The sequence below is a fragment of the Chelonoidis abingdonii genome, chromosome 8, assembly GCF_003597395.2.
Source record: "Chelonoidis abingdonii isolate Lonesome George chromosome 8, CheloAbing_2.0, whole genome shotgun sequence".
Taxonomy (NCBI): domain Eukaryota; kingdom Metazoa; phylum Chordata; order Testudines; family Testudinidae; genus Chelonoidis; species Chelonoidis abingdonii.
In genome coordinates this window covers 66,111,070-66,128,169 of record NC_133776.1, presented here as the reverse complement: position 1 = coordinate 66,128,169, position 17,100 = coordinate 66,111,070, and the positions used below count along the sequence as shown (strand labels likewise).

General features: G+C 54.6%; 2 protein-coding genes across 2 annotated transcripts in view; both read left to right on the top strand.

Moving 5' to 3' along the window:
- Positions 1-5,594: 5,594 nt before the first annotated feature.
- On the top strand, positions 5,595-13,026 carry RIPPLY1 (ripply transcriptional repressor 1). The gene is made up of 4 exons (XM_032772186.2): positions 5,595-6,068; positions 6,857-6,932; positions 11,541-11,611; positions 12,010-13,026. Exons 1-4 carry the CDS (start codon positions 5,962-5,964, stop codon positions 12,278-12,280), a joined length of 525 nt encoding a protein of 174 aa, XP_032628077.1. The 5' UTR covers positions 5,595-5,961; the 3' UTR covers positions 12,281-13,026.
- A 4,032-nt stretch (positions 13,027-17,058) lies between these two features.
- PRRG3 (proline rich and Gla domain 3) overlaps positions 17,059-17,100 on the top strand; it is a 21,314-nt gene continuing 21,272 nt past the window's right edge. The window contains exon 1 of the mRNA XM_075068719.1: positions 17,059-17,100. The gene's annotated coding sequence lies outside the window, so the exon portion shown is untranslated.

The following is a 17,100-nucleotide window of genomic DNA, read 5'->3' as shown; positions in this document are numbered from 1 at the left end:
GGGGGGCGCCCTGGGCTGCCGGGCTGCGGTGGCGGCGCACTGACCCAGGGGACACCTTGGGCTGCCGGCTGCAGGCAGCTGCTGCCGCCGGCAGCTCAGCCCCTCCAGCAGCAGCGGCTGCAACCATTTAAAAAATTTTTTGGGGGTGCCACTTTTTGGCGCCCCCCAAATCTTGGTGCCCTAGGCAACTGCCTAGTTGGCCTAAATGGTTGCACCGGCCCTGGGGCAGAGGGCTGCAGATGCTCTGAGGCTCCTGCAGGCTGTAGAGCGCTGCTATCCTTGGAGCTCGCTCAGCCTACAGAGGTAAGGGTTGAGAGCCAGGTGAGCAGGACTGAAAAGGACTGGAGCCAGGGAGGGCTGGGAGTGGCTTGCCAAGGCAGGGAAATGCTGCAGAGAGCAGATCAGGGAGAAAAGAGAAGCCCCAGGACTGAGCAGTGTTGTGTGATTTAGGCCATTAAATTAGCCCCTAGGAGAAGGGATGCTACTGGGGAGAGTTAATAAGGGGTGCAAGGAAGAGACCGGAGGCAGGCTGCTGCTGAGGCACACCAAGACAGAAAGGGGGTGCTGTGGAGCAGGTGTGCCATTCTAGAGTGCCCCCTTCTGGCCTGCTGTGGGTCGGCAGCGCCCTGGCTTAAGTTGTGGGTTGTCTGCCCAGGGCTAGTCTGTAGGGGCTGATTCTCCATAATGCTGGGCAGCTGTGTCTCTTGCTGACTCCAGGTGGAATTACAGGCGCTTAGCCCCTCTGATTATCGGGGTGTCGGGGTTGAAGCTGCTGGCTGGAAATGAGCTTGGGTTTGGTACACAGGGCACTCCAGGGGGATGGAAGGCTCTGTATTAGGAAGAATATGTGTCCCCACACCACCAAGAGTTGGCCCAAGACAACATTGACAGTGGGACAAGTCATCCAGCTGGGAGAAGGTGTCCATTCCTCCTGAACAACCCTACAATAACAACTCAGGTTCCTGAACAGGATGGAGGAAAACAAGCTGAAAGGCAACAGTTGTCCATCCAGTATCAGAAACAATGGGGAGGACAAAACGGGGTCTGCGCCCACTGAACTCGATGCCAGAGCACCTCATGCCGGCAGTGAGAGCAAGATCGAGTCCTGGATGAGGATGCCATGGCTAGGGCTGGAGTGCTTCCACACAAAGCTCAGCAATGCCCAGGGTGTGTTGGCTCAGCGCTCGCTCTCTTTACTCCAGGGCAGGCCCATGTTTTCCTAACCACCCTTTCACATCTGTGCACCTCACAACCTTAATATATTTAACGTCCTAATGCTCCTGGGAGGCAGGGAAGGGCTGTTACTCCCATGTGTCCCTAGCCCTCTGGTTTGCCTGGCTAGGCAGACCCTGATGGCTGGAGAGAGGAGTGTGAATGCACACGCAAGCTGGAGTGCCCCTAAACACAGATCCTCAGCATTGTAAACTGGAGCAGAGGGGATCCTGAAAATCTGCTCCGTGGTGTCCATCTGTCTGGTGCATACAAATAACCCCGATGTGATCCCCTGCCAGTATGACAACGGCGACGGGGCACTCAGGCTAGTTCCCAGAGGCTGCAGGGCTCTCTGGAGCAGGGTAGTGGGGAGGGGAGGAGCACGGGGGATCTGGACTGATTGGCTGAAATACCTCTCTCAGCAGCAGCCTTCTCTGCCCTCCCCAGGGTTTGTTATTCTAAGACTCCTGGCCCAAATGAGAAACAAATGGGGAAATGTAACAAGCCCTGCACAGGCTGCCGTGCAGGCAAAGGCCTAACCACCATCACAAATGGGGGGCAGAGGGGAGCCCCAGGGGTGACAAATTGTGTTCTCCAGAAGGGCCCAGCAAAGTCAGGAGTGCTTGTTCCCAGAGCTGGAGCATTTGGGACAGCTGGACGCAGAAGGCAGAGCCTGGACGGGACCATTTGCTATTTTCTTTCCTTTTTCCACATTGAAGACATCTTGGGAGACGGGGCTGACCTATGACCCCACTTTGCCTCCTGCCCCATTCCCACCCTACGTGTGTTTCTAATCCAGGTCACCTGATGATGAGAATAGCAAATGGGGAAGAGGTAGATCTTTGGAGTAGGTCTCCTGGGATAAAGTGGGGCATCCTACAGCATCACGTTTAGGTTGCTTTTATTTATCTCTTTGCACGCCCTACATCAGCCAGGACCCATGTGCTTTAGTGTGACGCTATGCTGAGGCTGAGGGGGATGGTTGCTAACTCTGTTTCAAAGTGAATAACAGTTAATCTGGGGTTAGAATGAGGACAGAGAATGGAGGAAGAGGGGTGGGAAGCAACTGTCTGGCATGGAGTCCCCTCCAGATCAGACCCTCAAACGGAGCGTCCCTGGAAAGAGGTTTATTTTCCCTGCTGTACGACACCCACCGGCAGCTCTACACAATGGGCCTTGTTTGGAATCAGACGCATGCTGTTTCCCTGCCTGCCTGCATCAGTTTCCCCTAGTCTCAGCTGGCAGGTGCGTGATATGAAGTGCCCCATAGCCCATGCTGCTATATGGATAGCCGCATGGCATCCCAGCCCCAGGGGGTGGGGATGGGGGCAAGGCCCAGCACAGAGGAGGTAACTTTTCTGGCCTTACAGCACCTGAGCAAACACGGTTGGGAGGGGGAATAACCCCCGTGACTCCCCAGAGGCCGAGCAGCACTGATCCCCTAAATGTGCCACAAAAAGACCAGAGAGCAGGCCTCTCATGTTTGGAATCAAAGGGCAGTCGGAGGCACTGGAGCAGCCAGCATGATGGGGGCGGGGTGGCCAGCGCTGGGGTCCCATCCATGCACTGAATCCCCAAGTTCTTTCCCTTGATTATGTCTGTTGAATAAGCAGTGGGAGCTGGGTCGCTTGCATGGCAAGCTGCTCTGTGAATGGACAAGTAGAAGGACAGCACCAGTCCAGTGGCCACATGGGCCCAGAAAGGAGACGTCTCATGGCTGTCAAAGCTCCCACTGACTTGCAGAGTGACCTTGAGTAAGTCACATACGCTCCAGTCTTCAGACGAGTTTAGGCACCTAACTCCCACTGAAATCCCCTTGACATGGGAGCTAGGTGCCTAAATACCTTTGAGGATGTGGGCCTCTCCCTCCCCATGTCTGAGCTTCCTCCCCTGCAAAATGGGGCTGATGATACAGCCTAGCTAATGATTTTATACTGCCGGGCTGCCCATCATCCTTGTATGTGGGCACCTTCCCTATGAAATTGACAGCAAATGGGGAGGTTGCTAGAGGACTTGGGATCTCTGGCCTGGCTCCTTCTGAAGTGTCCCATCTCAGCTTGGGCTACCCTTTGGTTTGTTTTATTGATCTCCCCTTTGTAAAGGGCTTGGAGAGCTGCAGCTGGCGAGTTCTCTGGTAATGGTAGATACTGTTGGGGGGTAAACTTTAAATGACATTTTACAGAGCTGAGGAGCAGCTTGTCCCAAGAAATATTAACAATCAGACACGAGCCAGCTGCTGCACTGAAAGCAGGGACTGCTTCGTAGCTTGAGACTCTTGTGTGATCAGTGGGTGTGATGCACACTTTATAGCTAAGCAGCATGCTCAGTCCTGCAGTGCTCAGCTCAGAAATACTCACGATAGGCATTTTCTGTTGTTGGATTGTCCATAGGATCCTTTCCCCAGCTTCTTGTTCCAGGGCCAATGATTGCTTTGCCAGGAGCAGTGGCCAACCCTAGGGTCGGAGTCGCCTGTTAAAGTCAGATTCCTGCTCTGTGACCATGGACAGGAAAGAACTGGAGTGCTGGCTTCCAGACATGCAGCCTTGGAGGTGAGTGAAAAATCAGCTGCCACAGTGAGGAAGGGCCCAACATGCACCTGACTTGATACAGCTCCGAAGGGGAGACTGTGCCCCCAACCCATCATTAGGCTGTCTCGGGGCTTGCAACGCCCAGCGATTCAGGTGCTCTTAGGTGCGCCGTGTGCAAAATCCCTCCCTGCATGTTTGTCTGGGCTGTGCTGACTCAACAGGGAACATTCCCTCCAACTCCTTCCTCTGGGCCCAAATCTGGGGCTGGAGGAGTGGGGGCTGTGTCCCCAGCCTGGCGGTAGAGGTTTCCCAGGGCTGGGTGAAGGGGAAGCTGGCCCGGCGCAGGGCAGGAGGTGGAGATGTCACTGCAGAGTCAGTGTTAATCGGAGGCCCATAACAAATCCTATTAAAGCTTCATTAGGGCCCCTTTGGGGCTATAATTATCAAAGGCTCCCTCTGGTGCTGCCGATACTAGAGCAAGGCCTCCTCAAGGCCAGATGGGAGGAGTCGGGTGACCAGCAGACTGGGAGCAGATGGGCGTGGGGGTGTGTGAGACATGAGGCCTGGTTGGTCCCAGCCTCATGCCCTGTGCAGCGGGGGTGAGATGGTGCCGTTCAGCCCTGGGCCGGTTTTACCTGTCAATGAGAAGGGGTGGGGGCAGGGAGGGGGACCAGTGCTGAGAAGGCAGCTCTGGCAGGGGCTTAGTGGAGGGTGCATGGACTGTCCACCCTGGGCGGGTGAGAGGGATCTGCGGGCTGGTCTACTCAGGGAGCCCCTGCTAACGGCCCAGCACCTTCCGGCAATGCCCAGCTGAAAACAAACTCATTTAGGGAGACACACAGGGCTGCTCCTAGCAGTGGCATAGCCTCATGCCAGGCTGGGAGGGCAGAGTGCTTGGGAAAAAAGGTCTCTCCTGCAGAGCCGTGGGGCTGGGTAGCAGGAGCTGGCTCCTTGAAGGTCCTAGAATACACAGAGCTGGACAAAAGCAGGGCCTGTCATCCCCAGCTGCAAGGGGCTGCCCCATTGGTCATCCCTGCTGAATTATCCATCCCTCTCTTGCCAGAGCACACAGGCCTAGGGGGACCTGGCTGCCTTATGTTGCCTCAGAGGGACCAGCTGCCTGTTTCTCCCGCAATCATAGAATCATAGCATATCAGGGTTGGAAGGGACCTCAGGAGGTCATCTAGTCCAACCCCCTGCTCAAAGCAGGACCAATTCCCAACGAAATCATCCCAGCCAGGGCTTTGTCAAGCCTGGCCTTAAAAACCTCTGAAGATGAAGATTCCACCACCTGCCTAGGTAACCCATTCCAGTGCTTCATCACCCTCTTAGTGAAATAGTGTTTCCCTAATATCCAACCTAAACCTCCCCCACTGCAACTTGAGACCATTGCTCCTTGTTCTGTCATTTGCTACCACTGAGAACAGCAATCAATGATGCAGCTCAGCCCTGGAGGAGAAGGAGGATCTGAAGTGTCGCTTTCCCTTGCAGGGCTGCTCCCTGCGTTCCTACATCCCAGACAGCAAATCCTTTTGACTACGTGCATCCAGCCCCACACGGTGCTGCTGGGGCTGAATCTCTGGGCTGCCCTGGTCTGTCCAGCCTGCAGAGCAGTGGCCTGTCCTCGGTGCAGTCAGAGCAGGGACTCTGAGCCCAAGGCCTGCCCCTGCCCCGTGTGTGTCCCTGGCAGCTGAATGGGGCCCGCAGTGAGAAACCAGCCATTGGTACCAAGCCAGGCCCGCTTCCCTATTTACCGCTTTGTTATAGCCCTGAAATCTCTCACTTCCTCTCTCCTCCACGCCTCTGTTCCTTGCCCCCCTCCCTCTCTTTCCTTCTGGCCCTCTCTCCATTAGCTGTGCCATCCTGCACAGACCCATTTCTTCCCCATGTTACTGCCCCCCGCCCCCTCCCTTAGAGTAATGCGGACAAAGCTCCTAATCACCCTCATTAATTGTCCCCTCCCCTCTCCCCCTGATCTCCTGGGGCATTTCTCACAAATGGTGTCTAACTTTTCCCTTCTGTGTTTTGTTTTTCCACCGGAGCTGACGGTTCCCCCCCAGCCTCCCGCTGAGCTACTGTTTACTCAACTGGGGCATGCTGGACACCCTGGGACCTCCTGCTCTCCCCCCTTCCCCAGCCCTGACCAGGCCGGGAGGGCTATAAAGGGCTCCTAGGACAGGCCGGAGAGAGAGACCTCGCTCCTTCTTTGCCAGCTCACGTCATGGAAGCTTCTGTCCACGCTCCCCTCGGGCTGGCCGGCTGGCTCCAGGGCCCCCTGGGTGCCTGGGGCTGCAGGCGCCCTGTGCAGGGCCGAGAACAAGGGGGAAGGTAATGAGGATCTTGTGGCCACAGTGCCCCTTGCCCACTCTGTGCTGGCGCAGCTGAGTCGGAGGAGACGGGGCTGGCAGAGTGGGGAGCGTGGTGCTCCGTCTCACTGCTGTTGGCAAAGGGGCGAGGGGTGGGGGTTCATACAGAATGGGGTGCATCTGTCTGTGATTGTTAATAAGGGCTTTGTACTTCTCTCCCATTCTGCCCTGGGGGCTCAGAAACAGGCCCCCCAACCCCCATGTCCAAACCCACCTTCCAGATGGGGAAACTGAGGCCCAGAGGGAACACCTTGAGGCCATGCCAGAGGATCAGGATGCAGGGACTCTCCTTCTGTCACCGCTAGCCCTTAACCCCTGAGCTCTACTTTTTGGGGAGTGTTAGGGTGGAGACTGCAGTGCAGTGCTTTCCCCTGCCCCCCCGTCCCTTGGCACTGCAAAGCGTAGGGCTTCCAAGGCAGTCCCCCTTTACGCCCTGGCAGTGAAGCCGCTGGCAGTCTCGGGGCAGGATCTGCCCACAAACAACAGATCCCCCAGAGTGGGGGAGGCGGAGGGCTGGGGATGGGCTGTGTTTGTGGATCGGGGGCTGCAGGATAAGGGATCTTAGTGCTGAGAACACCCTCGCCCTGTGTGGGCACGCGGGTGCTATGGGCCTGCATTTGCCTTGGTGCTTGTGCAATGCCACGGCTCTATCAGCTGTGACGAGCTGGGGCTTTTCAGCATGAGAGCGCCCTGGGCCTCCTGACGACTGACTGGCCCGCTCCAGCCCCCTCTCCTTGTCTCACTTTGCAGATCCCCTCCTCTCTGGAGACCCTGGCTTCCCACTGCAAAGGATCTGTGCAGGCAGAACAGGGACCAGACAGACCTGGTAAGTTTCACCCTCCCTGAGCAGAGGGTATCCAGCTCAGCCCAGCCCCAGAATTCACCTGGTCCCTCTGGGGCTCAAGGTGGGTCGGAAGGCAGGGTTGAGTGCTCGCCCTTCACCTCTGCATCACAACATCCCAAAGGTGAGCAGCCTTGTTCCCGAGGTATTTCTCCAGGGTTCTTTTGCTGTCCCCAACCCCTGGGGTTATTGCATTCAGCTCTGGGCCCCACACTGCTGGTTGCTGTCCAGCAGGGACTGATCGGGGCTCCAGGGAGCTGGTCTTGGGTGACCTCCAGCTCTGGATTCTGTTTCCATGAGGCCCAGGACTTCAGCTCGCCAGATGGGACGCACTGCAGAGTGGGAATTCAGGATGGAGCTTGTGGGAAGCTGCCTGGCCGCGAGATCGGGGAACTGCGGGAACTGGCTCCCAAGGGAGATCCATCCCTCAGCTAGGGCTGGACAGCACCTGACAGGACCGGATCCTGTGCTGGCCGCAGGAGATGAATAGGCTGAGCTACTGGGCCTTTTCCACCTCTAACCTCTGAGCTCCACGGGCTCTCTGGGCTGCACACAGGGACCACTCGGGAGCAGGGGCAGAAAAGGACTGAGCAGGGTGTGAGGTGGGAGCCAAACAATGTTATTCTGAGTGCAGGGCCTGGCATCCTTATGCATGGGATCCTTTGAGTAGTCTCCGTTCACATTCCACTGGAGGCTAGTGGACAGACTTCCCCCAGCTGGCACCTCCTGGAGGCTGGCGGGTGGAGCAGAGCTCCCCAGTTGGTGCCCCCTGGAGTCTGGTGGGCAGATCCCTCCTATTGGTGACCCCTAGAGGGTGGCAGGCAGACCCCTCCCCCCGGCTGGTGCCCTCTGGAGGCTAGTGGACAGAGCCGCCCCACTGGAACCCCTTGGAGGATGGCAAGAAGCCGCTTCTCATGCTGGCATCCCTGGAGGCTGGTGAGCAGACCTCCTGGCTGGTGCACCTTGGAGGTTGGCAGGCAGACCTCTCTGGAAGCCAGGGCACCTTCCACCACCCCTCCAAGCTGGCACAGTCTCTCCTTTTGAAGGCAAGTGGCTGTGAAATGAAACCCCTCCCTGCAGTGGGTAGTGTAGGCCAGTGCCAGGCTGGCTCCTCTGCTAGCAGGGCTGGCTCTCCCTGGGTAGCTGCTGTGGGGGATTAGATTTCAGAGGGCTCAAGGTGGTGGGAAAGGAACACCTCTTCCCTGGCCAGGGGCGAGATTCCTCAGGGGTTAGTGGCGCTGGGCAGGGGTTTGGCATGGGGGAGAAATTACAATGGATAAAGCCATCCCAAGGGTAGAGCCAGCTTCCTCCCTGGCTCTCTTTGCTGTGGGCACCAGGGAGCATGTTCAGCATGATCTGGACAAATTGGAAAAATGGTCTGAAGTAAACTGGTTGAAGTTCAATAAAGACAAATGCAAAGTGCTCCACTTAGGAAGGAACAATCAGTTTCACACATACAGAATGGGAAGAGACTGTCTAGGAAGGAGTATGGCAGAAAGAGATCTAGGGGTCATAGTGGACCACAAGCTAAATATGAGTCAACAGTGTGATACTGTTGCAAAAAAAGCAAACGTGATTCTGGGATGCATTAACAGGTGTGTTGTAAACAAGACACGAGAAGTCATTCTTCCGCTCTACTCTGCGCTGGTTAGGCCTCAACTGGAGTATTGTGTCCAGTTCTGGGCACCGCATTTCAAGAAAGATGTGGAGAAATTGGAGAGGGTCCAGAGAAGAGCAACAAGAATGATTAAAGGTCTTGAGAACATGACCTATGAAGGAAGGCTGAAAGAATTGGGTTTATTTAGTTTGGAAAAGAGAAGACTGAGAGGGGACATGATAGCAGTTTTCAGGTATCTAAAAGGGTGTCATCAGGAGGAGGGAGAAAACTTGTTCACCTTAGCCTCTAATGATAGAACAAGAAGCAATGGGCTTAAACTGCAGCAAGGGAGATTTAGGTTGGACATTAGGAAAAAGTTCCTAACTGTCAGGGTAGTTAAACACTGGAATAAATTGCCTAGGGAGGTTGTGGAATCTCCATCTCTGGAGATATTTAAGAGTAGGTTAGATAAATGTCTATCAGGGATGGTCTAGACAGTATTTGGTCCTGCCATGAGGGCAGAGGACTGGACTCGATGACCTCTCGAGGTCCCTTCCAGTCCTAGAGTCTATGAATCTATGAATCTAAGGTTGGGATGGGCGGAGGAGGCCGGGCCGCGTCCCCTCAGTGGGCTCACTTCTCAGCACGGGTGGCAGCCAGCCAGAAGGAAAGGAAATCTGCCTTGCTGGATGTGATCCCCCTAGGGATGGGGAGCAGCCAGCATGGCCTCCCTACTCCCTGCACTGCTCATGTGCCCTGCCCCACTGGAGAATACCAGCAGGCAAAGGAACCACAGAGCCCAGGAGAGATGACAAAGCCCCAGAAGTGCAACTGGCTCCTCATGCCAAGGCTGCTGTCCTGGTCGGGCTAGCAACAGGGTTCCCCACCCTCTGCTGGGAGCAGGTCCCACAGCCTCCCCCATCTCATGAGCAGGAACCTTTCCCTACTATTCAGCCTAAATGTTCCCTCTCTTCATCTCATGCCATTGCTGCTTCTCCTATCCTGCCTGATCCCACAGAGAAAGTACAGGACACTTCAGAGCTGGGAAAGGACCCATGTCCTCTCCCGGCCAATGAAGGCTGGTTCCTGCAGCGCATGCATCGGTGCTGGGTCTGGGTCTAACACAAGAACAAAAGGAGGCTGGTGGGAGGCCATTCAGAACTGGTTCAAGGAAATACTTTCCTTCCGGGCACCACACAGTTAGCCTGCGGCTCTCTGCCACAAAGCATCATGGAGGCCGAGAGTTTAGCAGGGCTCATAAAAGGATTCTAACATCCTGGGGTTAGAACAGGCACCATTGCAAAATTAAATCAGCTAGAGCTTTGCAAAAGGTCTGATCCCTCCACGTTTGGGCTATGAGCCCAACTCTTACTACTGGGGTAAGGACGCCACTCTCCCTGTGGGGAGGATAGTCCCTCTCTCCCTGCTTGCAGGATCTCCCTCTGCTGCACCTGGTGCTGCACATAAAAACATAAGAGTCAGACCAAAGGTCTATCTGGCCCAGTGTCCTGTCTTCCGACAGTGGCCAATGCCAGGTGCCCCAGAGGGAATGAACAGAACAGGTAATCATCAAGTGATCCATCCCCTTTTGCCCATTCCCAGCTTCTGGCAAACAGAGGTTAGGGACACCATCCCTGCCCATCCTGGCTAATAGCTATTGATGGACCTATCCTCCGTGAACGTATCTAATTCTTTTTTGAACTCTGTTATGGTCTTGGCCTTCAAAACATCCTCTGGCAAGGAGTTCCACAGGTTGACTGTGTGTTGTGTGAAGAAATACTTCCTTGTGTTTGTTTTAAATGTGGTGTCTATTAATTTCATTTGGTGACCTCCAGTTCTTGTGTTTTGAGAAGGAGTAGATAACACCTCCTTATTTACTTTCTCCACACCAGTCAAGATTTTATAAACCTCTATCATATCCCTCCTTAGTCGTCTCTTTTCCAAACTGAGAAGTCCCAGTCTTATTAATCTCTCCTCATAAGGAAGCTGTTCCATACCCCTAATCATTTTTGTTGCCCTTTTCTGAACCTTTTCCAAGTCCAATATATCTTTTTTGTGATGGGGTGACCACATCTGCATGCAGTATTCAAGATGTGCGCGTACCATGGATTTATATAGCAGCAATATGATATTTTATGTCTTATTATCTATCCTTTTCTTAATGATTCCCAACATTCTGTTCGCTTTTTGACTGCTAGCCCCTGCCAGAGACAGGCCACATGGACCTGGCCTCTGATCTAGTCTGATGAGTGGGTGGGGTCATATCTTTTATTGGCCCAACTTCTGTAGGTGAGAGATATTAACAGAAGACATGACCTCACCCACTTTGTCTCTCTGATCTCCTGAGGCCAACCCGGCTACAACACTACTGCAAACAACATCCAATCTTTGATCTAGGCTGGTGGGTCCTGTGTGCCGGAGCTGCCCCTGCTTCCCTTGAGAGATGATCCCATGGCCCAAGAGATCCCACTGGCAGGCCAATCTTTCCTGCTAGTCAAACTAACTTTTCCTTTGCTTAGGCCATGGCTACACTGGCGCTTTACAGCGCTGCAACTTTCGCACTGAGGGGTGTGAAAAAAACACTCCCCTGAGCGCTGCAAGATACAGCGCTATAAAGCCTCAGTGTAAACAGTGCCGCAGCGCTAGGAGCGTGGCTCCCAGCGCTGCAAGCTACACTCATAGAGGATGTGGAGTACGTGCAGCGCTGGGAGAGCTCTCTCCCAGTGCTGGCGCTGCGACCACACTCGTAGTTCAAAGCGCTGCCGTGGCAGCGCTTTGAAGTTTCAAGTGTAGCCATACCCTTAGTTACATCCTGTTCTTCCCAGCTAGAGACCCTCGGGCTCTCCCGGTGTACCTACTACATCCCCCATCCCTGCCCCTGGAATCCCATCAGTCCTCACAGGGATCCTAACTCGCCCCCAGGCCCCATGGTGGGGGGTGGCTGCAGCGCAGGTGCTGAAGGCATGGATCCGAATTCCTGTTCTGTGTTTCCCAAGGCCCGTGGCAGCGAAATGCTGGTGGATGGTGGCTCAGGCAAGGCATCAGCACTGTTCCGGCACCCAGTCAGGTATGTGCACCCCACAGTGCCTGCTCGCAGGCTGCTTGTTTCTGTGTGCTGGGGGCGGGTAGTAACCAGTGCTCATGGTGCTGGCTAGAGTGGAGCGTCAGCTTCTTGCACTTGACTCGGCCAACACCCCACTGGCCGTCCCTGCTTGGCCAGTCCCGCCCTGTCTTTGCCCCATAGCTCTGCTGAGGCCCCACAAGCCTGCCTTGCAGCCCCACTCCTGCTACTCTACCACTGGGCTCCCCCCACACGGCTGTGCCAATGCCTCTCACTCCTGACCTGCAGCCCCCTGCTAGCCGAGTGCTGGGCCCCATGCAGGATGTGCTGCCCCTTTCACACCCCTGGGCTTTCCAAAGAGGAAACGAAGGAACCTGCATTTCTCAAGTGTGTTTTCCCCACAGACTCTTCTGGCCCCGCTCCAAGTCCTTCGATTACCTGTACAGTGAGGGGGAGAAGCTGCTGGAGAACTTCCCTGTGCAAGCCACCATCAGCCTCTATGAGGACTCTGACAGCGAGGAAGAGGAAGAGGAAGAGGAGGAAGGCTGGAGGGAGGAAGGGCAGGTGGAGGAAGGGGGGCAGCAGGCGGAGGAGTCTGTGTTACAGCAGGAGGCAGGCTGCTGCCATCAGGGGCCAGCTGGGGCCAGCCAGCCAATAAAGCTGTGTCTGAAGTGACCCCCACAGTGCCCAGCACACCTGGGCAAGACGCAGCTGTGGGGATAAACGCCAACGCCACACCACCTTCCCTGGTGCTGCCAGTAAAGGAGCTTGCCAGAGACTCCACCCCACGGTGCCGGGACACCAGCCCTTGCCACCCTACACCAGGGTGTGTGTGTGCGGTGATGGGGGCCAGAGGGTTGTTTGGAAGCATTTTCATGTCTCTCCACTAGGGGGCACAGTTCAAACTCCAAGATAGTCCTGCTGGAGGCGAGAGGCCCCCGCGCCTGTCCCAGGTGAGCAGTCAGAGCTTGGGGCGGCTGAGCTAAGTGTCTGCCAGGGAGAGGACCCTCCCATTCCAACTGTCCTCCCCTGAGCAATGCCTGCCTAGTGCTGGGGAGCGGGGCTGGGCCGAGGGCAGAGGCCAGCATGCCCTGCTGCACCAGCCCCTTTGGGAGCCGGGCGAGGGACCTCAAAGAAGAAGCCTGCCCAGACAACACTGCGGGAGCTGGGCTCAGAGCGAGTGTTCCAGCCTGCACCCCATAGCCCCAAGGGGGTAATGCCCCCACTGGGGACGCTGGTGCCCAGGTGGAGTTCAGCTGTGCCCCTGGGTTTTAGGCTCTATATTCTGGGGGTTACTGTATAGCAGGGCATTGACGAGTGAAATAAAGCGTATGATGCTCTAACATCAGGATTCATGGCGCTCAGAAGTCCATGGCCAGGAAATCTGCCTGCCATGGGGAAGCGGGCACATGTGTGATGAGAGAGAGGGCTGTGGGTGGGGGGAATGACCTGAGGGAGCAGGGCAGGGTCATCAATGTGTCCAACAGAATGTGGGGAGGATGGGATGCGTGGGGCCCCACAAGACAGAGGGAAGTGCCAGATTAGCAGATACCCCCTTGCTCCAAGGTCTGACTGCTGTCCTTGGAGCCGGGCACAAAATTATGGCGTCTCCGACCTACAACTCTGTCTCCAGGGGGCAAGTGGCTGATAGCCAGTCTCTGGGTGGGGCGAGGACTAGGTTGCTCGCCAGGCCAGGTGCCAATCTGTGCTCTGACCTGGGGCACCCTCTCCGTTAGCACTTGGGGGCAGGTGTCATCAGGCAAGGACAGTGCAGCCCTGCAGGCTAACGGGGCCAGGGGAGGCTGCAGGGGGTGCCAATGCCCGCCACTATACCAGCCTTGCCATGCGGCCGGGCTCAGAGCAGAATCCACAGTCGCATTCAGGGACAGGAAACTCTCAGTTGATGTCAAACTGCTTAAATAGCCCCATCTAGTGGCCGAATACAGCACGGCCCAGAGCCACATGGGGGAACCACGCCTGCCCATTCTTCACTACAAAACTAGCTGTGACTCGCTGAACTAATAGCGTGACTGCAAGGTCTAGCCCGGGGGTAGGCAACCTATGGCACCCGTGCCGAAGGCGGCACATGAGCTGATTTTCAGTGGGACTCACACTGACTGGGTCCTGGCCACCAATCTGGGGGGCTCTGCATTTTAATTTAATTTTAAAAGAAGCTTCTTAAACGTTTTAAAAACCTTATTTACTTTACATACAACAATAGTTTAGTTCTATATTATAGACTTATAGAGAGAAACTTCTAAAATGTTAAAATGTCTGACTGGCACGCGAAACCTTAAATTGGAGTGAATAAATGAAGACTCAGCACATGACTGCTGAAAGGTTGCCGACCCCTGGCTTGTGGTTAAAGCTCTACATCGGGAATCCGGAGATCCAAGTTCTAGTCACGCTGCTAGAAGATGCTGGTGAATTGACTGAGGGGTAAGGATATTTGCTGTTTGAACATCCAAAGCCCCTATCTCCTCAGACCTGTTCCCCTCTCCCACCTGCCCATCTTTCAGGCTAGCTCTTAGGGTGAGTGAGCAGGTTCATAGAAGGGATGAGGGTCATGTCTGCTGAAGATGCCCAATGCTAGGCCCACACGTGCATTTGCAGCAGCTTAACTAAAGTGGCTGCAATGGGACCCCACCACAGTTTGACTGGTGCAATGTCCGTGTAGACCCGGGGTTCTCAAACTGGGGGTCAGGACCCTTCAGGGGACTGTGAGATTATTACACTGGGGGGTTGCAAGCTGTCAGCCTCCACCCCAAATCCTGCTTTGCATTTATAATGGTGTTAAATATATTAAAAAATGTTTTTAATTGATAAGGGGGGGGTCACACTCAGAGGCTTGCTGTGTGAAAGGGGTCACCAGTACAAAAGTTTGAGAGCCACTGATGTAGACAAACCCTGGGGAGGGGCGCACTTATCCCAGAGTCAAAGTGCCTTCTTCTGAGTGTGCTTAAGTCAGGAGCGAATCAGAACAGGTGAAACAGATGTCCATACACAGACCTACACTGAAATAACAAGAGGTGGGACTCCAAGCAGGGTTGTGGTTTTGGTACAAGTTAGGTGTCAGCCCTTCCCAAGTCAGAGCTGCTGCCTCTGAGCTTTTACAGGCAGTCCTGCAGAACCACCCGAGCTCTGAATCTGTTCTGGCTCAAGGATCATCCATACTATTGTCAGTTACGTTCCAGCTGCAGAATCTTTAATCCTGCTGGGGATCCGTGAGCCAGGAAGAACCCAGTTTGACTCTCAGATCCCCAAGCCTCTGGCTGCCAGAAGCTGGGACTGGATGACAGGGGATGGATCACTCAATAATTGCCCTGTTCTGTTCATTCCCTCTGAAGCATCTGGCACCGGCCACTGCTGGAAGACAGGATACTGGGCTAGATGGACCATAGATCTGACCCAGTATAACCGTTCTTATGTTCTTCTAGGTATTAGTATTGTTATAAGGGTCCCACTTCTAAAACACAGCCTCCAAACAAAAACCTATGCTACTTGTAAACTGTAATGAAAACTCCAGGACTTCTAATTGATACACATCCTAATTATGGTGTGGTCAGGCCTTTTCAAAATATTAGCAGCTACTGACACCTGGTGGACATTATGCGTGTTGCACTTTAGTTAATATTTTACTGTAGGATTGAAGATTATGTGAAACCCGTTGAGCTATTTCTTGAGTTAGGAAAGCCCATTCGCGTTCACAGACCTTTCCTTCTGTCATTTAAGAGCATGGATCCCTCTCAGTTTGATTCGTCTAGGGAAAATGTTGATTTCCAGCTAATAGGCAGCTTATGCTCTCCATATTATGCATCAATCACTGATACCCTCAATTTAAACAACACTTTGCTGTTCCCCTTTAAATCAATATTTCTTAGCTACAGTTATGTGGACCCTGCCCCCTGCACTCCCATAGTAAGGGCCTCATTTTATATGTCAAAAAGAGAATCCTGCACTCTAGTCTCCACCTAAAGTCTGAGAATCAAGCTGAGTCTTATGTGACTCCTACACCATGAGTGAATGGCTGTTTGTACAGTGTTAGGAACAAAGGACTGGTAGGGTTGGCTCCTGTGAGGTGCAAAAAAACAGGACATCAGGGATGATATTGAGGCTAAACCCATAAACCTAGACAGCTGCCAAAGTGTACTGAACCCCGTTATAGATTTTCCCAGGATAGCTACCTCACACAAGGGATGATCCCGGGAAAACCTGGACAAGTGGCAACCCTCAGGACTGGAAGGGACCTCCTTGGTCATCAGGTCCAGTTGCCTGCTACTGCAGGCAGCTCTTTCATATTATCCTGTTCATAAGTATACCAAGCTCCATTTTAAAACTAGTCCTTATTGGGATGCTGTTCTGGAACATCCCTCATGTGATGATTAGATTTCCAGCCTGAGTTTATTTGTGGCCAGTTTATCCCCATTTCCTCCCTGGTGTTGTTGTAAGAGCCTTAGATGATAGACACTGTACAAGTGCAGAGAATCATCAGTCATCATCGTTTTAGTTATTTATAAGCTGCAACATGTGGTGCTGGGACCAACTTTTGCAGCTCAGAAGTGTTTGGTTTGAGCCCTTTTCTGTTGTTGGCAGCAACAGCACCAATGCTTCTGGGGTCAGAGCTCAGCTGGCAGTGGGATGCGCTACTACCTGTCAGCAAGTGAAGCCTGGCCCATCTCACCCCATGTCTTTAACTGCCCTGGCGGCATGGACTGTGAGCTCTCTGGGCAAGGCCTGTCCCTTGCTATGTGTGGATACAGCACAAGGCACAACAAGGTTGGGATCTCAGCTGTGGCCTATAGCAAAGAGACCCTTCCCTATGACCCCAGCAGCAATCGGGCCAGGCAGGCCTCCACCGGGAGCAACTTCCTTCCCAGTCTGGGGCAAGTGGAGAATAGTGGTGCTGAACATGAATGGTGGAGGCAGGTCCCTCTGCAGCCACACAACAAGGCCCTGGCTTGGTGCGACCATGGGCCCAGACACTGCGGTGAGGGGCGCATCAGAGCCGCAGCGGGCGGAGACGCCTCCCACCGCTTCGTGCTCACTCCCAGCCCCTGCAGCGTCCTGGCATGACCCAGCCATTAGGACTACAGCTCCCAGAGCACCCTGCGGCGCAGAGGTCTTCAAACCCAGCAGTGGGACGGCCCTTCCTTCAAAGGCTGTCCTCTGAGTGGACACAGCAGGCGGCAAGGCCCGCCTCTGCCACGCTGATTGGTCACAGTGGGAGAGGCTCCCTCCCCTCTCATTTTGTGACTGGACAGACTAGATAAAGCGCTCATGCCTTAGCGGCTGAATGATTGGCCATAGACGTCTGCCAGCTCCGCCCCTGCTCTGTGATTGGACAGGAAGGACGGCTCGGCCCCGCTCCACCCCGCCCCTTGCCTTGGTGGATACAGGCTTGGGCTGCGCCGAGCGGGCGGGCGCGGAGCCGTCGGCTCTGTGTGTGTGTGTGTGTGCGCGCGCGCGGGGAGCCCGGAGCTGCGGCGGGCATGAGG

Coding starts and splice junctions, on each gene's coding strand:
- RIPPLY1 (XM_032772186.2), top strand. CDS start 5,962: ATGGAAGCTTCTGTCCACGCTCCCCTCGGGCTGGCCGGCTGGCTCCAG. Junction 6,069..6,856: donor GGCCGAGAACAAGGGGGAAG/GTAATGAGGATC, acceptor CTCACTTTGCAG/ATCCCCTCCTCTCTGGAGAC. Junction 11,612..12,009: donor CTGTTCCGGCACCCAGTCAG/GTATGTGCACCC, acceptor TTTTCCCCACAG/ACTCTTCTGGCCCCGCTCCA.